Source organism: Gopherus flavomarginatus, chromosome 3 (assembly GCF_025201925.1).
Source record: "Gopherus flavomarginatus isolate rGopFla2 chromosome 3, rGopFla2.mat.asm, whole genome shotgun sequence".
NCBI lineage: Eukaryota > Metazoa > Chordata > Testudines > Testudinidae > Gopherus > Gopherus flavomarginatus.
In genome coordinates, this window is record NC_066619.1 from 87,310,728 (window position 1) to 87,332,878 (window position 22,151).

The following is a 22,151-nucleotide window of genomic DNA, read 5'->3' on the forward strand; positions in this document are numbered from 1 at the left end:
AAGTTGTGTTCCAAAGCAGAAAATGCTAACTGAATTGAACTCCTGTTTTCCTTCACTTGTAGCTGATGATTATAAAATTTTCCTTCGAAGTCACATAGACTCATAGACTTTAAGGTCAGAAGGGACCATTATGATCATCTAGTCTGACCTCCTGCACAATGCAGGCCACACAATCTCACCCATCCACTTCTATAACAAACCCCTTACCTATGTCTGAGTTATTGAAGTCCTCAAATTGTGGTTTGAAGACCTCAAGCTGCAGAGAATCCTCCAGCAAGTGACCCATGCCCCATGCCTCTGCCAATCTGCCCCGGAGGAAAATTCCTTCCTGACCCCAAATATGGCGATCAGCTAAACCCTGAGCATGTGGGCAAGACTCAACAGCCAGCACACTCAGGAAAGAATCCTCTGCAGTAACTCAGATCCTATCCTATCTAACATCCCATCACTGGGCACACTTGCCTGCTGATGATCAAAGATCAATTGCCAAAATTAAGCTATCCCATCATACCATCCCCTCCATAAATTTATCAAGCTTAGTCTTAAAGCCAGATATGTCTTTTTCCCCCACTACTCCCCTTGGAAGGCTGTTCCAGAACTTCACTCCTCTAATGGTTAGAAACCTTTGTCTAATTTCAAATCTAAACTTCCTAGTGTCCAGTTTATATTCATTTGTTCTTGTGTCCACATTGATACTAAGCTTAAATAATTCCTCTCCCTCCATCCCTTCCCTAGTATTAATCCCTCTGATATTTTTATAAAGAGCAATCATATCCCCCCTCAACCTTCTTTTGATTAGGCTTAACAATCCAAGCTCTTTGAGTCTCCTTTCATAAGGCAGGTTTTCCATTCCTCGGATCCTCCTAGTAGCCCGTCTCTGAACCTGTTCCAGTTTGAATTCATCCTTCTTAAACATGGGAGACCAGAACTGCACACAGTATTCCAGATGAGGTCTCACCAGTGCCTTGTATGACGGTACTAACAACTCCTTATCTTTGCTGGAAATACCTCGCCTGATGGATCCTAAAACTGCATTAGCTTTTTTAACGCCCATATCACATTGGCGGTTCATAGTCATCCTGTGATCAACCAATACTCTGAGGTCCTTCTCCTCCTCTGTTACTTCCAACCGATGCATCTCCAATTTATAACCAAAATTCTTGTTATTAATCCCTAAATGCATGACCTTGAACTTTTCACTATTAAATTTCATCCTGTTACTATTACTCCAGTTTACAAGGTCATCCAGATCTTCCTGTATGATATCCCAGTCCTTCTCTGTGTTAGCAATACCTCCGAGTTTTGTGTCATCCGCAAACTTTATTAGCACATTCCTGCTTTTTGTGCCAAGGTCAGTAATAAAAAGATTAAATAAGATTGGCCCCAAAACCCATCCCTGAGGAACTCCACTAGTAACCTCCTTCCAGCCTGACAGTTCACCTTTCAGTACGACCCGTTGTAGTCTCCCCTTTAACCAGTTCCTTATCTACCTTTCAATTTTCATATTGATCCCCATCTTCTCCAGTTTAACTAAAAATTCCCCATGTGGAACCATGTCCAATGCCTTACTGAAATCGAGGTAAATTAGATCCACTGCGTTTCCTTTGTCTAAAAAATCTGTTACCTTCTCAAAGAAGGAGATCAGGTTGGTTAATAATAAAAAGTTTACCTTGATAATCTACATGTAATATGTTTTACATACCCTAAAAAAAGAACCAAAGACAAAGCCTTATTGGTTATGGAAATCAATTGGTTATGACAACCAGATGTGGTTATATTTGCTAAAAGTGAACTTCCCTTAATCTCACTCAGTTGTATTGTCTATAATGCTGTTTTCCAACCCTACACAGTTATACCCCCTCCTCTTTTAGCATGATATAACAATATAGTGCTGTTGATGAGATTCACATTGCTGGCAGCAATCTAAAATTGGCTAATCAGAAGTACATACTTTTTGTCCTTTTTCTCAGCTCTAGAGTGCTTACTGTACTGCTTATTCTCAGCAAGAAGGGTTTCTTTATTAATTCCACAGTAGCGTAATATAAATCAGAACGCATGAACTCTGACACATGAAGTATCTAGTGAGGCAGAAATTTCCATGATTTAGAGGAGAATTGAGATAGATTCTAATGCAAGCTAACTCTATAAAAATGTGAATTATAAAACGTATTAGTCATTGCAAAATCATAGAATGTAAGTAAACTCATGAATTGGTTTAACTGTAATTTCTTGCATGTCTTTTCTGGCTTAAATGCTGGACCATTTGATTTTAATCTGATGAAGATGATTAGCAGGGAAACTAAATACAATGACTTCAATAAAGCTATGCCAATGTACAACAGCAGATAATCTGGCACAGTATGTCTATAGAGCCTCATAAGTGAACCTCTATATCCTGGGATATTACAGGATGCTAACTGACATACAGTTTTTTTTTTAAAGGAGCCACTGATTATTAATGTAAGTACCTTTGAAAATAACTACTCTAGGGGATGCAATTAGATAAGTACACAGAGTGCTAAGAATCATAGGTATAACTCTGGAATACTATACTACAGAAATAATGTTTGAACAAATAAAGTCATACCTACATGGCTGGGTTCTACAGTGTGGAATATAGAATTACACACACAAATACCATAGTACTTCAAAGGAGAGAGAATCACTGCTGTAGAGTAAGAACTGAAAACAAATGAAATATTCATAAAGTTGATACATAGAAATGTTAGCTTGCCATGGAATGTTAAAAATATGCACACAAAAATTAGGATTTAAACACTATAAAGGTGACATTTCACTTGTTTTCTTTCTTACAAAATCATAATCCTTTTGTGTATGTCAGATCTGTGTGCAGGCCAGTAACCAGATGGAGTTGGCCAATATTCCCAGCTGCTAGTTATAGCAATTTACATCTATAATAATGGAAACAAAATTGAGCATTTTAGTTTTAAATATAAGAAGGAGTATTTTTGCTGGGAAACTGCAGGTGCCAACATTTTGTTTGCCTACCGTACTGACTGCACCATACTATCTGTGCTATGAAAGATGCCAAAATTAGTGAATCAGCTTTTCCAGCATTGAAATGCCTTTACTAGAGTGCCATAATCAGAAAGTGATTCATCTTGGACATATGCTACAGTATTGTAATAGAAGTGACAGAAATACACACTTACTCATATACCTAGAGGTATCAGCAACAGACCCAGTAAGCAATAGGGTACTGCAGTATACACCTTACTCCTTTTTAAAGACAAATACTGTATACATTTTGCCGGCATTCTTTGTAGCTTCATAGCAAAACTGATGCAATACAAAATCTTTTTAGAGGTTTAATTTGATATAATCCTTTCAGCTATCATAATTGTTTTATCTGAAAATTCCCAGAGTGATTCCACATGGAGAAAACTGATAAGGGCTGTTATAGCAAAATGTAAGAGGAAAAATCTTCTTTCAGGTCTTCCTGGAAGACTATGACAATCTGCTCTCTCTAAGTGCATAGATTTCCCATTGACTATGCTGTAGATACTGATGGGAGATCAATATGTAAGCACAGTAGAATGCAAGTCATAATGGAGGGCATGCATCATAAAAGTGAATTTTGATCTATATACTAAACCCTCTAAGTTATCCACAATCCACCTCACTAGTCACAAGCAGTGGCTTACATCATGAGCTCAGAAGCTTGATTTAATTTCCAAGGCAGCTTCGCAGCTGGAAAATGTCAAAGTAGCATGTAGTGAATATTTATGGTCTACAAGCTTCTTCCTTCTCTGTATAATATGCACGGAAGCCAAATGACTGTTTTTTTGCACTATTCACGTATACTCTGAGAAATAATGTGTCAGTCCCCTGCCTTGAGGCCAATGCTAGGCTAGAAAAAAGGACAAAGTTTAAATTGGACGATGGTTTGTTTTGTGCAGATTTTCATGTCCTCAGGGATGAGGAAAGAAGAAGCCAAAGAAAGCATAAAAGGAACTGAATTCTTACATGCTGGTGGAAAGTAGCTGAAATCTATAGCAGTGACAGGTAAAAAGATCACTTTGGGTTGTGGCAGTTTGCTTGCCTAAACTTCAAGGGCCAGCAACGAGTAAGGCATGTTGCTAAGACTCCTATAGATGGATAAAACAACATTCAGAATTCATTGATAACTAAGCGGAGAGAAAACAGTTCCTGTGATTAATATGCAGATCCATTTTGAATGTTGGTTGCTTCCTTTGTTTGTTTATCACCACATCAATAGATATGGAACCAGAAATGGGATATTATACAAAGCAACCAGCTCAGAAGTCTGAGTGTGGTAGACTTAGCCCAGCAACTCAATGAGAGATGATGAAGAGAAGCATATTTTTTTTCTGTTTTTTTCTTGTTATCATCTGTGGAGAACTGAGAAACTTCTGATTTATTTTTATGAAACAATTTTTATAGATTCATAAATTGGAAGGCCAGAAGGGACCATTGTGATCATCTAGTAGATACCTAGTAATACCTCCTGTATAACACAGGCCATAGAACTTCCCCAAAATAATTCCTAGAGCAGATCTTCCATGAACAAAAAAATCCAACCTTGATATAAAAATAATCAGTGATGGAAAATCCACCATGACCCCAGGTAAATTGTTCTAATGGTTATTACTCTCACCGTTAAAAAGTATATGCCTTATTTCCCATCTGAATTTTTTTAGATTCAATTTTCAGTCACTGGGTAGTATTATACCTTTCTCTCCTAGATTGAGGAGCCCATTTTTAAATATTTGATCCCTATGTATTTACTTGCAGACTGTAATTAAGTCACCTCTTAAGCTTCTCTTAAGCTAAAGAAATTGAGCTTCTTGAGTCTATCACTAAAAAATATGTTTTCCAATCCTCTGATCGTTCTCATGGATCTTCTCTGACCCTTTCCAATTTTTCAACATCCTTCTTCAGTTGTGGACAACAGAACTGTACTCAGTATCCCAGGAGTTGTCACACTGGTGCCAAATAGAGAGTACAATAACCTCTCTAGTCGTACTCAAGATTCCTCTGTTTATGCATCCAAGGGTCACATTAGCCCTTTTGGCCTCAGTTTCACACTAGGAGCTCATTTAGATGATTATCCACCACAATCCCCAAATCTTTTTCAGAGTCACTGCTTTCCAGGATAGATTCTCCCATCCTGTAAGTATGACTATGTTCTTTGTTCCCTAGATGTATATATTTACATTTAGTTATATTAAAACACATCAATTGCTTGCACTCAAAGTTAACTTTGTGTATTAGTGGCCTTTCCTTTTCATTATTTACCACACCCCAATGTGTGACTCAGTTTCTCGCTCCCTTGATTTTGCTACCGACTGGGTGTGAAGATGTTAACTTTTCTTGAAACAAGAGAAACGACACGGTGATTGAAGGAATGTCACTAAGCAAGAATGAGCTATCAGAATCTAACATCATGGGGGTAATTACTGCAAATTTCTAGACAGGTAAACAGGTTAGCAGAAGTACTACCAATTTGGAGGAAATGCATTAACTGGTTTTAACTGGGTTCAGAAAACTTAGAATAGTTGTAGTGGGAAACCTGTTATAGGTGAAGGTTCCCTCTCACTCTATCAAGAACTGAGATGCGACTTTATCCAGGAAGGGAAAACCCTACTAGGTAGGTTTGAAGGACTTGAAAACCTATCAGGGTCTCCATGTGAAAGATGGGTGCCACCTGGTAAAACAGTGCACAGATAAGCTGTTTCTTGCTTTCAAGATATATTTTCTCTGTAATTATTTTGTTCTAAATACATGCTATGCTTTGCGAAGGCTGTCTGGTCACTGGTAAACCCTGTCATTATCCTTGGGAAATAACAGGACAGCCAGTGAACTGAACTCAGACTTGCTAAGGTGATCACAGTGAGGGAATGATTGCAGGAGGAAATTTCAGCCTAAACCCTCAGTCTGGAGGGAGGGAGAGGAATGCAAGTTGCTACTCCAAGATAGGTTACAGCAGAAGCCTGAGATCTGAGTGAGGGTGCTCTCGAGGAGGCTACAATGGGATCAAAAGCACAGTTACCCTCATGGGTTTGACACCAGTTATACAATTTACTTCAGTGGTGGGCAACCTGCGTCCCATCTGAGTAATCTGCTGGCAGGCCACAAGACAATTTGTTTACATTGACTGTCTGCAGGCATGGCCCCCCGCAGCTCCCAGTGGCCATGGTTCGCCGTTCCTGGCCAATAGGAGCTGCGGGAAATGGCGTGGGCTGCGGAAAGGTGCTGGGTGCTGCTTCCTGCAGTTCCCATTGGCCAGAAATTGTGACCCACGGCCATTGGGAGCAGCGGGCGGCCATACTTGTGGATGGTCAATGTAAATAACCTGTCTCACAGCCCACCAGCGGATTATTCTGATGGGCCGCAGGTTGCCCACCACTTATTATTATGAAGGAGGCAACCTCCCAAAATTTAATCTGTTCTACATTCAGCCCTGGGAAGAAGTCAGAATATGTGCTCAAAAAAAGTTTATCTGCAGCTGATCAGCACAGGAGCAAAAACATACAGTGCTGGCTGGGCATTAGGTACAGCCAAAGGGAGCACTGAATTGGCATATTACCAAAGTAGTGTCCACCAGTGGGCTCCCAGGGAGAAATTGATGAGGTTTAAAAGTGCCCTGCTCTGGCAGAATCCGCATAAGAGGCTGTTGGTGCAAATACTTGCCCTCCTTGGGGATAAGGCTTAGCAAGTTAGTAGAGGTGAATCAATTTCATAGTATTATCTTCACAAACTGTTATAAAATATCTTATAATTGTGAGGTATTTGTCTGGCATATCTTACTTTTTTTTGTAATCTACTTGTAAAGTTCAGAGTATACTATTAATTGTATCAAACAGTATAACTATGGTATAGTATATTCCCATATAATGCAAAAGAAGCCACCTAGTGTAGGCAGTCAGTCCATATCGTTTTACAGTGTTATGCTGATAGAAAAGCTGAAAAAAGAATAGTGGCTTTGATAACTCTTTGAATTGTTGCCAAATACCTGTCCTTTTGATGCATCATGTCAGCCACTGCATTATGAAATAGCCCACTGGAATATATTTAGATAATGATTGATTGAGAAAAGATGTCTTTAAAGGCTTCAGAAGATGGAAAGCAAAATGGGACACATCTGAATAACTGTCAGCACAGAAGATTGGGATCAAAATAAGGTTAGCTACATTCATGCAATTGACTTCAAGGGGTAGGTGAACACTGAATTGGCCCTTTGATTACAAGTATCATTTTCCAGTGCCGTGCTATCATCTTGAGTTAGATTGAAAATGGCTCTGAAACATCTTAGCTGAGATTTGGCATAGTACACGATACTTGTTGTACATGTTTATGAGTAACTTTAACTTTTCTTCTAGTAAGACTAATGTTGCCACTTTTTAGAAATTTAAATTTTTGACATGCTGAGCATGAGTCTGACAGCCCAAAATGGAAAGTGAAATAAAAACATCTGTTTCTTTTTTCTACTGAGACTAAAATCATTGGCTCGACTCTTAGTCATGCTGCATTTCTTTTGCACTGGTTCACAAGTACTAAGTGATCTGAATCATGGTTGGTCCCACTTGTTGATGTTGGGCTACTGAACTGGTGTCTTGGCCCAGCTCCCTTACTGGCCCTGGGGTAGAGGGTGTATATGGAGGAAAAGTGCATGGTTGGAACATCTCTATGTTCTGCATTGTTCGAATGTCCTTTGAACTGTTCAGTTATTGTGAGTACCTATGAGGAATGCCTGTAGGCTACAGTGCTTTGGAGGCTTCTGGCTTTTTCCTCAACCACACTATCTTTGAGTGTTGACAGCTATAAAGCAGAGCTGGCAAAATATGACTCATTTAGATCAGCTCCTGAAAAAACAAAAGAGAATGCCCACTCCCTTCTGTTGCCAGATGTAGAGCTTTTCTCAACATCTAGGAAGCCAGGATTCTTCTCAGAAATACTTTTCTTCTACTACTGGGAGCAGCTTGTCAGTTGCTTTCAGCTCCAAGCAGCAAGTCTCAATTTGTACGTCTCCCAACAATATACCTCTAGTCTTGTCTATAAAAAGATCTCCACCAGTGTTGTGTTCTATCCTATAGTCTTTCTGTGGCAATGAGGATTTTCACCAAATGCCTGCCATGTCAAGTCCATGTGGCTTCACGTAGACAAATCAAAATCCATTTTCAACAGAGCACAAATGATATTTCTTAGAGCCTGATGAACTTCACAGCTGTAAATCTTTCTTGCCATAGGAGAAGTTCCATGTTGATTCCTTGTTCACATTGAGGGAGGTTTGGCTCCATACTTTTCATCTCCAGGAAGCCTCTTAAGGACCAAACTTTTCTGCGATTTCCCCAGACTTTTTGTAGAATATAAAGATAAAATCAGGGTCAGTCTGTCTCTGCTAAAAGGTTCTCCAAGTGGAGTATGTAAATGTAACTGTTATAACTGGGATTCAGGCACCTGGAGATGTCTGTTCACATTCATATAGGTCAAAGGTATGCCTCCTGTGATGTTGCACTCCATATGCATTATGAATGTGAATATACAAATTACAGAGGGCAGACAATTTATGAGTTTACCCTGTATAAGCTTTATACAGCGTAAAATGGATTTATTTGGGATTTGGATCCCATTGGGAGATGGGTGGCTGGGTGCTGGAGACAAGAGTACTTGCTGAGTTAAGTCTGCGGCTTTGGGGGCATGGTTCAGACCCTGGGTATTCGTTGCAGAGGCTAACGTGTCTAGCTCAACAAGACAGGATTCTGGAGTCCCAAGCCTCTACCTACATAATTCAAAATCTTGAACTAATCAAAGGTGTATTCAATTGTGTCTTTATTTAGCCTGAATGGAAGGCAGCTGTTATGTCCACCAACTCCGACCAGTTTTCTCCCAACCCCCAACATAACTATAGGATAAGACCGCATAGGCAAAAATATTAAGGTCATTCAAGTGGCAATTAGATATAAACCTTAGACACAGTTTTTAAAAAGCTTCGTATCACTGTTCAGTGTCTTGTTTGCTGTTTTTGGAATTGCTGCAGTTTACTGTTGATCTTATTATGTCTTATGTCTTTAAACAGAGTTAATATCTGATCAATAGAAGAATTTTTGAGTCCTTTATAAAAGTGATTTACTATCTTAGTGCAAGCATACAGGTTCCTGCTGTTCAGTAGACAATTCTATAAAAACCTTGCTTAGTTAGTTTGCTTACAAGTATAGTTGCAGTTGTATGAACATTTAATTTATTTAAAGTATGATTCTGTTATTTAGCTTGAAAAGCAAAACAAGGTATTTACTTCTCTATGTGTTTTGTCATTGTTTTATCTCCACTGACATTGCAAGCTACTTAATTTCATTTAACTCATGAAATTAACTTTTCTAAGCACATTAAATCACAATCACCACTAGGTTTTGTCAAGAAAATTTGTTGTAGCATGTGGAGCCAAATTCATCCCCGGTTTAACTATTGAATTCAGTGTAAAGTCAACTTTCATGGATTTCTCTATATGGGAAATATGCTGCTTTGTTAAACAGAGAAAAGACACATATACTATACGTGTTTGTTAAAAGTTTGACTCATCATAATATGACCACATTAAGCAGTGACATAAAATATGATGTAAGTTATGCACTAATAAACTGGTGTGAGTGAGGATACATTTCTGTCAGCTGCTGTAAATTGGTTTAATTTACACACCAACGCAGCAAAAGGAAGTAGTGTAGCAGTATAAAAAATAATGGGGTAGCACACCTGAGAGAAACTTTAAGTGGTGCTCCAGTTTCTGTTCTAGATTTCTAAAAGCTTTTCACATGAAGCAGCAGGGGCCTGGCAGCCTGACAAGCTGTGAGGTGAGGTGAGAAAGCTCAATCATCATTTCATACTTTCTCTGCTGGGAATGTGAAGTTTTAAACACAGTGAATATGATTGTTTCACTAATTCCCTGGGCAGCTCCACTCTCAAGACCTTCGGCTACTGTCATCTGCTCTAAATCCTAAACAGACACCTTCTGCCTCCCACTACCTGGCTCTCTTCTCAGCCCACTCCAAGTTTCTTCTGTTCACTTAAGTTGTTCATACTTATGTTGTTCTATTTATAATGTTTTAAACATAAAATTGTTATACTTACTGAAATATACATAAAAAATATGCATCTAAAATGTGTGTGTTCAGAAGTCCAAACCTGCATAGGGTAGTGGAGAGAGGACCACAGTGAACTAGAAGATGGGAAGGCTGGGGCTAAGCGGCCTGCAGGCAGGATAGTTGAGCAGTTTACATTTTTTATGTTATAGGAGATGCACAGGAGGGGAGCTCTTCTCCTGCATGCTTTTAAAAAAAAAGCAACTTCCCTCCTGTGAACTTCCCCAAGGTCTAGAGACAAGCGGCAGGCATGGGCCTTGCTTATGGCTCAGTCACTGAAATGCTTGCTTAAATAACTGATTGAGCTATAAGTTGGTTCTTTTGATGAAGAAGACTTTCTGTCCAATCCCCTAAATTGGCTTATCCTGCAAAAATACATTGCACAATGCATTCTCTGTTTAAAAAATAATGCAAAATGTATTGCATTCCATGAAGTTCAACCTAAAACACATTTGACATCAAATTAACTTTACAAATAATATTAGATGACAAGCACTGCAGAAATTGACAGAAATGGTAATAAATGAGAGTTCATAAGTTCAATGTCTGCATATTAATAACTGTTGAAAATTGTCAGTTTCTTAGATTTTATAATCATGTTCAAATGAGTCTCAGTATTTAACTATTACATTTCAGAATTTTATTTTCTGGAGGTATTCTAAAAAGAATTAGGCTTATCTAAAAATTTTCAGAAAGGAGTCATTTTAAAATGACTTTATATCCTATAGCTTAATTAGCAGGTTTATATGTAAGTATATGGTCAGTTTCTTAGTTTTTATAATCATGTTCAAATGAGTCTCAGTATTTAACTATTACATTTCAGAAATTTATTTGCTGGAGGTATTCTAAAAAGAATTAGGCTTATCTAAAAATTTTCAGAAAGGAGTCATTTTAAAATGACTTTATATCCTATAGCTTAATTAGCAGGTTTATATGTAAGTGTTGCATGGGTGTTTGGAACTCAGTAAGTACAACAGCTGGCTGATGGCAACTGTGTGGTGTTTGACCACATTGTGGTCCCTGGCAGACTGATGAGCAGAAGAGTACAAAGCAGGGGACGTTCTATTAGCCTGTCAAGTGGCTTCAAAAGATCCTGCTGCTAGAGCAAAATGGGAAACACAGATTCATAAGGGAAACGGTTTGGGGCTGAAGAGGCGGAAGGAATGGTAGCTTTTCACGTTGGGCTAAAATTGCAAAGTTTAATGAGAATCCCAACTTTTAACACACAATAAATATTTAAGGGATTTTTCATAGCTGTAATTAATACTACAAATAGTAGCATTTAGGATTATCCATTCAGGATTATTTTTATTAGTTATTAGCACCACTTTTGTTATGTTTGCTTTTGAAACTTCACCGTAGATCCCTCAGGCACACTCTGTGCATATAATCCCAATGGAGACAATTGTAGCAAGGGACAATGGGCAGTAAAGAAAATTATATTAGAAATCTTTTCTGACAAGTGTTCAGGAAGTGATTGGAGACAACAGCAACCTGCCTAGGGCTCCTAATTCAGAACAATGCATACCAGTTCTCTCTATTTTCTATGGGAGTTTGTCCATGGGGGGGGGAATGCCTTTGCCTCCCCAACCCCCCCACCCCTTCTTAAAAGAGAGGTTGTGGGAAATACAACAGAAGATAAATGATTGAAACAAAATGTGTCTTAATATAAATATGCAAAACAAAAATATCTGTTAGATTAACATTATCAAGGTTTTAAATTCAGCAACTCAAAAATTAGGAAATGACAGAATTGAGGTTGCTGGGCCAGGGCACATAACAAAGATTACCACACAAATGAGTGAAATTTAAATGTTCCTTTATTGGAGATATGAGCTCTATGTTCACACTGATATGTACTCTTAACCTCTGTTCCCTAACTTTGTGGCTCCTTATTTGCCTCCCTATTTACCAAGCACTAAGGAACACACTTTCAAAGGCTTTGCTTCAGGCCAAGATCCTGGAGCTATTAACTCTTTACGTTACAGTGTAAATGCCACCACGCTGTTTCACTAAATACACCTCATTCCTATCCTCAGGAGATCATTCCAGTCCTTGATCTGTCTCTTGAGATTGCCAACGTGCATACCAATGTGTTAATTTTACTGTTTTTTTTTTTTAATGAAGCAGAACATAGTTCCACACTTACAAATTTCCTAAGGGGGTTATAGCTGCTGAGAAGGCAGTCGTGGTTGGTGGAGGGTCAGGATGCCCATGGACTAACATTGGAGACATTGAGCCAATGGGTTTAGAGGCATTCATGCGTTGGTTAGGGTCACAACTCTAAATTCAAGACTGCCCACCTCACAGGAAATCCCACATCTTGAATTACGTAGAGTTTTTTAGCTGTCATTTGGTGTTTTCCTTAAAGGGCATGATTTAGCCCCAAATTCAGTTACTGCTTATGTGGCCAGATTCAAACTGGAGACTTTGTAATCGTATGTGGCCCGTGCTTCAAGAATCCTGGAAACATGAATAAGTCTTCACATGAACTAAATGAAGGAAGATCCTGATTTGCTTAATGTAATTTTAGAGGTACAGTGAGTTTTATATACAGAACCTCTGGCCAGCAACTTGAAATACCAATAGAATAGATTATTATCAAAGAATAACAAAATGTTACTACACAGAAAAAAATTCAAATAATCACTGAACAACCCCCCAAACATTTATTTTCAAACAAAACAGACATTTCTCTCAACTCAGTGGCTTTTCTATTACAGTAAACTGAGGTGGATATAAGCGGCACTTGGCCTTAGTTGACTTAGTAAATAGCTGTTTTTGATTTAATGAAATATTTTTGGTCTTCAATTAATAACAAAACAACTCATTCATAAAAATAAGTAATGATAGGTTTTCTAACAATCTCTGTGATTTCACCAAGAGTGCTTTGAATTTCTGGAAAGCTTATATGCAATATAGAGATTGACTTTTTTTTTTAATCTTAGTGAAACAATGAGACAAAACTTATGCAATTGCATCTGCACTCTTAACCTATCTTACAGACTCTTTTTGACAATTCCATTTTCATGGACTATATGCATGTCTTATGCAAATGATCCCTTCTATGCTTGCTGATCACTGACTGTCTCTTTACTGGACATTGTATAATGTTTTCCTTTGATATAATTGAGAGATACCTGCTTAAGGGAAAATGTGATAAATGACAAAACTATAGAATTACTCCTGTAAAAACTGTTTTTGTACTATATACTATGGATATTTTTGCAGATATGATCAAGATAATTTCTCTTTAGTAGTCCTGACATTTAAAAAATGAATTCTCTACTTATTTGAACAAGTATGCTATTGGTAGTCACTGTAGTCATCTTCACGTGATTCCACTATATAAATGCATCACTTCTTGTGATTAAAAGGGAAATTCAAGGCCAGATTCTCTATGCAACTATTGTCCCTTTGTGCAACTCAGATACTAAAAAGCAGTCATATCTGCCAGAAAAGACCAGTAGAGAATTCCTCTGCCAGCGAGGTTTTCCTACTGGAACAGGTGTGCCACTGTTATGTCCTTTGCCCCCTCCCCTGCAACGGTGGGCATGTTAGAGGAGGTAGGGTGGGGTGAGGACAAAAGTGTAGTGAAGCTCTGTTATACCTAATCTCCTCTGATGAAAGGTGCATTAAGGACTCTATACCAGTAGCACAACTTGGAACAGCCCAGCAGCAGCTCTAAATTGGGTTAGGTCTGTGGCGAGTCCTGAAAATTGGGGAGAAGTAACTATCCTCCTTCTGCCTTCTCCCAATATCTGTGAGAAGTGGCTCTCTGGCACACAAGAGACTCTAGCACTTAGTGTTCAACAGCTCATGCTTCCATTCATGTGGCGTGGTGTGGTGATTCAATATTAGTATAGTGGAAGCATACCGCCATGTGGCTGCTGAATTTTTCTTACCCCTCTTCTTAAGCTGTTCGTTGATAATTGAGTACATTTTTAAATGGGAAAAAAAAAGTCTCATGATTGTAAGATAATGGAGAAATTGAGATGAGAAAACATAAATAAATAAATAAATAAAATAAAAGGAGAGATGCCAGCCAGTCTTTAAATGCTGAATTGTAATCATATTCAAAGCATAGTACTATAGTGACACATTTAGGCCCTGATTTTGCCACCTTTGCTCTTGTCAAGTAGACTCCTACTCTATTCTGTATCACTGATTTCAATGGGACCACTTATGGGGTAAAGTACTGCTTACAATAAGTAAAGGTGGCAAAGTCAAGCCTCTTAGGAATTAAGGCCAAAATGTCCCAACCTGGGTATCTACATTTATACTTCTAAATCCTAATTAAGGTCTAGACAAAAGCATCTGTTTAGTAGACTAATATTAGGCAACTAGGTTTTTAAATTTTACCATATAAGTTTAAACCAGGGAAGCTGTTATGCTGAACTAGTACATAAATGCATTGCAAATGGGGGTTATAGCATTACGGATGTGCCCTCCATGATCGGCCAGAGCAGAGCTCTCTTCTTGCAGAGCATATACACCAAACTGATTTAAATGTTCAAGGCTCATTCAAAAAACAAGGAAAAGCATAAAAAAAAGTAATTTAAAAAGAGTTAATGTTGAGATTGTGAGTCACAATCCTGCAAACTCTAAAACTCAATAATACACTTTTATTACAAAACATTGTGCACATTAAACTCCCCATAAATGTAAAAATGTATGGAGATGAACTGATATATCATTATTCTCAAGCATTATTGGTTTTTGCTGCATATGGTGGAAATTGCTGCTATTTAGTGTGTTGCTTAAACATTTGTCAAGGATGTCTAGCGTCTGGGAAAAGTGGCTCTTTTTATCTGACTGTATTCAATAAAATAAAATATAACCCTTCCTCATTCACTGTCACTGCACCCCAGTAATTCTGCCCACCACGTCATAACTTTGTCCACTAATATGTGAAAAAATAAAAATAGCGGTCCTGATAAATTCAGAGAGATTATAAAGTTTCATTTCCTATTTTATTAGCTTAATTTCCTAATAATTTGTTCTTTGCACCTTTGTGTTTAGGATGGGCTGGGCTGTGTAAGTCAGTTGGGGTGATAGTGAAGAATGTGATAACGAAGAACAGGTTGGATCCAATTGTCCTTTCCACACGTTTTATTGTTTGAGTCCTTTTTAAACAGATGTAGAAATTTGGTGCTGAAAGTATAATATTGATTTTGATTATTAGTAGATTTCAGTGAAACACATTATAAACTGTCATAAACATACAGCTAAGGGTAGTGAAAAATCCCTCCTTTACCTGTAAGAGGTTAAAAAGCTCAAATAACCTGGTTGGCACTTCACCAAAAGAACCAATAAGGAAAGAAAATCCTTTCAAATCTGTGGGGGGAGGTTTTTGTTTGGGCTCTCTTTGTTGTTTTCTCTCGGACAGAGAGGGACCAGGGCATAAAAAAAAAATCTCCTAAAACCCTACTTAAAATAAGTATCTAAAATTATGAAAATTGTAAGTAATAGCAAAAAATTTGTTAAATTATCTTTTGCTTTAGATTGTAAATTTTCCCTGTGCTAAAAGGTACTTTTATTCCTGTTTTGTAACTGGGAAGCAGAATCAGAGGGGAATCATCTGGGTTTTAAGTTGTTTTATTTGCACTGTAAAGTTATCTTCCATCCAAATTTTGCATGTATGATTCTTTTACTTTTTTCATATATATATTTTTTTAAATTATTTTGTTAAGAACCCGGTTGATTTTCAGTGTCCTAAAAACCAGGGATTTGGTCTGTGCTCACTTTGCTACCTAACGGTATATTATTTTGAAATCCCCCCAGGAAAGGGGGTGAAGGGGTTTGGGGGGATTTTTTTGGGGGGGATAGGGCTCCAAGTGGCCCCTTCCTGAATGTTTGTTTAAATCACTTGGATGGTACTGCTGCCACCACCAAGGACAAGGAAAGGAATTTGTGCCTTGGGGAAGTTTTAACCTAACCTGGTGAAATATAAACTTAGGGAGTCTTTCATGCAGGTCCTCACATCTGTACCTCAGAGTGGGGAGGGAACCCTGATGTGGTGTTAGCGGTGGGATCATTTTGAACCAGAAGCATGGACCTAAGGATTTTAAAAACATTTTTTCTTTTGGCTGATTGAATACCAGGGATTTTTTTTTAAGGACCCTTTTATTTATTTTTATTTTTTTAAGCTGATTGCAGCTGGAGTCTTCTTTCTTGCTTGGAGGTAGAGAAGTTAAGTTACAGCAAGAAAATTCGCAAGCTGTATGATTTGTTTTTTTTCTAGCTTTTGAGTTAGGCTAGGCTAAGTGTAGGAAGGCAAGGATGATGAAAAGTGAGATCCAAAAGAAACTAGAATTAGCCAAATTGGAAGCTGAAGAGAAAAAAGAAAACCATAAGACAGATGGCCTTAAAGCACTTAAAGTTGGAAGCGAAGAAGAAAAAAACATGCAAAATGCTTGGAGATGCAAATGGAGGTGAAATGCTTGGATACAGAGTTAAAGTTGAAGTGTTTAGATCTGGAAAGGGCTAAGCTAGGTCTACCAGATAACCCTAACAATCCTTCTCCAGGTACTGCTCCCCATTTCAAAAAATTTCCCACCTACAAGGTAGGCAATAATACAAAGGCTTTCTTACAAAATTTCAAAAGGGCCTGCCTTGGGTACAGCATCTCTACAAACTAGTATATGCTGAAGCTGAGGCCACAGCTCAGTGAATCCTTAGCGGAGGTGGCAGTTGAAATGCCTAAGGAACACACAAACAGCTACAAACTTTTTTTTTTTAAAAAAAGGCCAGAATTAGAATGAGGCTAATACCTAAGCATGACCGTCAGCGGTTCAAAGCCCTAAGGTGGAAACCAGACATGGCATTTTCCCAAGACACCTACCACATTGTAAAAAATTGGGATGCCTGAATATCAGATACAAACGTTAAATCTCTAGAAAATCTGGCTTTCCTAATGCAAATAAAGCAGTTCTTAGAGGGTGTTCCTGAGAGAATAAAAAGGTACATCCTCGATGGGAAGCCCAAAACTGTAATCGAGGTGGGGGAAATCAGAACCAAATGGGTGGAGGTGGCAGGAAAAAAAAAAGCTAGTAGCAGTTGAAGCGAATATCAGAAGGGGCAACTTGAAACAACAGCCTACCACCAGGGGCAGCCCACGGCCCCACCTACATTCCCCAACCTCCCCCAAACACCTTATCTAGTTCCCAAACCAGATGGGAAAATACGCTTTTGGGTGAACTACCATAAGCTAAATGCTGTAACTCACCCAGACAACTGTCCAATGCTACTCACAAATAAGCTATTTAAAAAACTGGAACATGCCCTGTTTAGCTCTACCTTAAACTTAGCCAAAGGGTATGGGCAAGTACCACTAAATAAATCCGCCAAAAAAAGGTCAGCCTTCATTACCCATGTAGGGCTATATACATTTAATGTGCTCCATTTCAGGCTGCAAAATGCACCCACCACCTTCCAAAAACTTGTAATTATTCTTCTAGTGAAATTTAAAAAATCTGCAGTCGCTTACCTTTATAATGTGGCCATCTTTTCTAATTAATGGGAATAACACCTAAAGCATCTACAGAAAGTCTTTGAGCACGTAAGAAAGGCAAAACTAACTGTTAAGGCTAAAAAGTGTCAAATAGGCCTAAAGAAAGTAACTTACCTTAAGCACTAGGTGGGTCACAAAACTATCAACCTCCTACAGGCCAAAGTAAATGTTATCCAAAAGTGGCCTGTCCCAAAGTTTAAATAAAAAAAAAAAAAAAAAAAAAGCTCCAATCCTTCTTAGGCTTGGCCAAATATTACAGGCAATTTGTACTGCAGTACAGCCAAATCGCCACACCACTAACAAACCTAACCCCGCAAAAAAAGCCAAATGCAATTCAGTAAACTCAAAAGTGTGAAAAGACCTTTAACCAGCTTAAAGCAACACTCATGTCTAACCCTGTGCTAAGGGCCCCAAACTTTAACCTTTACTAGTAGCCACAAATTCATCCAAGTGTGGTGTGGAAGCAGTTTTAATGCCCCCCCCCAAAAAAAGGGGGGGGGAATTTCACCCTGTCATGTTTCTCAGCAAAAATTATCCAAAAAAAGTGATCACTGGTCAATAACAACAACAAAAAAAAGGTTACACCATTGTGTACTCTCTAAAGAAGCTACGCCCATATATTTAAAAACAGCGTTTCCACCTGCAAATCAACCATGCTGCGCTAAAGTGACTTCATACCGTCAACAAACAAACAAACAAAAATAAACACTTCTTCGGTAAAGTTTAGCTCTCCAAAATTTTAATGTTAAAATACAAACTTTTCAAAAGCTTCTAATGAAGTGGCTAATGCACTCTCCTGTAAAAGTTTTCCAAAATCAACTGGTTAAAATCATCCTTAAAATGTGAAAAATATTGTTAGTTTTTATATAATCAGTAGTATAGCTAAAGGTGCATGTTTCTTATTAATGCTGTTTTCTGCTAAAGCTCCAGAAAAAAAAAAATCACAGCCTGTGTAAAACAGGCTGTCCAGCACCATCTGCAATTTCAAGGTGTGTCCTAAACATACAGCTAAGGGTAGCATAAAATCCCTCCTTTACCTGTAAGGGGTTAAAAAGCTCAAATAACCTGGTTGGCACCTAACCAAAAAAAAACAACAATAAAAAAAATCCTTTCAAATCTGTGGCGGGAGGTTTTTGTTTGGGGTCTCTTTGTTGTTCTCTCTCAAACAAATAGAGACCTGGGCAGAAAAAAAAATCTCCTAAAACCATACCTAAAATAAGCATCTGAAATTACAAGAATTGTAAGTAATAGCAAAAAAAAAGTGTTAAATTATCTTTTGTTTTAGCTTGTAAATTTTCCTTATGCTAAAAGGTGATTTTATTCCTGTTTTGTAACTAAAAAGCAAAATAAAAAAAAAATCATCTGGGTTTTAAATCTTTTTATTTACTCTGTAAAGTTTTCTTCCATCCTAATTTTGCAGGTGTAATTCTTTTACTTTTTTTTAAATAAAATTCTTCTTTTAAAAACTTAATTAATTTCCAGTGTCCTAAAAAATAAAAATTTGATCTGTGCTCACTTTGCTAACCTAGTGGTTGGTATATTATTCTCAAGTACCCCCCTCCCTCAAAAGGGGGCAAAGGGCTTGGAGGAATATTTTTTTTGGGGGGGGGGGGGGATAGGGTTCCAAGTGGTCCTTCCCTAAATGTTTGTTTAAATCACTTGATGGTGGCAGCAATACCGTCCAAAAACAAACAAACAAAACTTGTGCCGTAAAAGAGTTTTAACCTAAGCTGGTAAAATATGAGTTTGGGGGTCTTTCATGCGGGTCCCCATACCTGTACCCCAAAGTTCAAAGTAAAGGAAAAAAAAGCCAACATAAATTTAATTCTTTTTCAAATCAACTGTTTGGTTTAGGAATGACTACTACTACTATTTATATAGTACTAGTTTCTTGATTGAGTGGAGAGGGTGTAGGCCCTGATCCTGGAACAATTATGTATATACTTAACTTTTCTCCTGTCAGTAGCCTTACTGATTAAGCATGTGCATAAGTGTTTACAGGATCAGGACCTTAGTTTGTATTCCTGAATCAGCTACTGACTTACTGGTGATTTTGGAAAATCATATAAACTCCCTCCATAAACTTACCTCAGTTTACTCAACAAAAAAATAGACATAAATCTTTACTTCATGGGAACATTATTATGGTTTGTAAATTATGGTTTGTAAACAAATTGAGACCTTGGCATGAAGACATTGTCTAAGTGAAGAGCTTTATTATAATTAACAATCATATACTGTACACTGAAAAGTCCATTGCAAAAGAGGGATACAGGATGACAGGGGAAAAAAAGGCAGTAAATCAAAATCACAATGTATCTTAGTATTTTTTGCTCAGATTCCTCCATTCAAACTGTTTTAGGGATTTATATTTTTAATGCCACTCACAAGTAATAGGAATATATCATTTCTAGCTCATCTGTAGTGTGAATTTAATTACACCTCTACCTCGATATAACACGACCCAATATAACACGAATTTGGATATAACACGGTAAAGCAGTGCTCCGGGGAGCGGGGCCGCACACTCTGGTGGATCAAAGAAAGTTTGATATAATGCAGTTTCACCTATATAGCAGTATGATTTTTTGGCTTCCGAGGTAGAGGTGTAGTCTTTGTATACACTGGTTTGATATTTGCTCCTGTTATGAATTAATAATATGTATCTTTCTACAACTTTTATTCTATTTTTTTTTCCTTTTGTTTCCACCTTTACTCTCAAAGGAGCTGGTGGTTGGTCTCCTCTTATGTCCAACAAATATCAGTGGCTCCAGATTGATCTTGGTGAGAGAACTGAGATCACTGCGGTTGCTACCCAAGGTGGATATGGGAGTTCGGACTGGGTAACAAGCTACCTCCTGATGTTCAGTGACAGTGGAAGGAACTGGAAACAATATCATCAAGAAGAAATCATTTGGGTATGTTTCTTTAATGATAGGCACTGAGTTTTGGTGGATAAGTTGGAGCATGTGCAATAGAAATAAACAATGGAATTTAAAGAATTACTTTGAAAGGGGTATCCAAATAAATAGCTACAAGATAATTTTTTTTATAATTCACGTTATTCCATTAAAAAGATCTGAGGAATAAAAAGGTAATGCACAATCCTTTTTGTTTTGTACAGTGGAGTGGTGGTTTTTCTTCACTGTCACTTTTATTGTATTAAAATTGAAAATATTTTACTGTTCTTATTTTTGGATCATATGGTCTAAGATTTAAAAAAAGAAAAACAAATGGAAACCATGACTTTTTAAAAAACAGTGTAAGCACAAGAACCTTTGGTGGTAATATCTATTGAGTCCTGTTTCTGATGTTTTGAGCCCTAACCCACTAGAAAACCATCCTAAAAGTTGCTCAGCCCCTCCACTCCCACCAAGGTCAGTGATAGTGGAGGATGCTCAGCACCTCAGAGGTGGTTCTAGAGCCGATGGCACGTGTGCATTTTTGTAATATTTGATAAAGGGAGGAACTTTTCTTGATTCTCAGTGGTTATCAATTTGTACAATGAAGCAAGAAAATTGATACTCCTTGTACTGCAATTGTATCCTGCCTAGTGTAACGCCCATCTCTTCTTATACATGTACATGTTTGATTCATTTTTCAATTTCTTAAGCTTCTCACTTCAATAATTTCTTACTGAAGGGAGTGTCAAAGGTTAATTAAACATTCTGTTAAAATGTATATCGTCTTATACATTTTAATTTTTGGTTAACTTTCAATTTTAAGTGCTCTTTTCATTCTATTATTGCCAAGGCCTTGTGTATGGTATAATGTGATTATGCACTGGCATAAGTTGTTGCATAATTATCTTTTTTGAATTTGCTGCATACTTGGTCCCCAGCATGTGTTTACATAATAAGAAAATAAATATATATTCTAGTCTGTATGTTCACAAGGAGGGGAATCTAAATGGTAAATGAGCACAAAGTCTTTGGAGTCTATGGACAGGCTGAAACAATAAATCTGAATGGTGTAAACTGCCTGGACACTTCAGTGAGGTGTTGATTCTGAAACCTGACAGGGCTACTTTAAATGTCAGTGAAGGTAACTATTTTACTGGTGATCATTATAACTGAAACATCAAACTCTTTCCCATGGTTGTTAAGTGGAGTTGCAGATATTGGAACTGGGGCACCATGTAGGAAGCTAATTGTTAATTGTTGCTGTGGTGAAGAAGGAAGACATCAATTTCCATTCCTCAAACATAGTCATAAGGGACACCCTACTGATTGTAATGTGCTGGACCAAAAGTTGGAAGCAGGGCTTGAGGGAGGAGTGATGCAGAACTCAGGGACACTGTTCTTTTTTTTCCTAATACTTTCTTTCTTTATATGCTTTATTTCTAGCAGAACTTTTACTTTTCTCTTCTCCAAACTAAGTAACATAATTCTGGTGTTTATATGGAAGCTCTCATGCCTCAAATTATTGTGTAGTCCTTCTCTTGACCTTTTAGAGTTCTATTATGACTTTTCTCAGATGAAGGGACCAACTTTAAATGCAGGATTCAAGTTAAGTTCATC

The 22,151-nt window shown here is 37.8% G+C and overlaps 1 protein-coding gene across 1 annotated transcript in view; it reads left to right on the forward strand.

Annotated features, from left to right (window-relative positions):
• Positions 1-22,151, forward strand: part of CNTNAP4 (contactin associated protein family member 4) — a 290,556-nt gene that overhangs the window by 71,398 nt on the left and 197,007 nt on the right. The window contains exon 3 of the mRNA XM_050946065.1: positions 20,356-20,549. Within this exon, the coding sequence (XP_050802022.1) occupies positions 20,356-20,549 (194 nt within the window). The remainder of the gene's footprint in view (positions 1-20,355; positions 20,550-22,151) is intronic.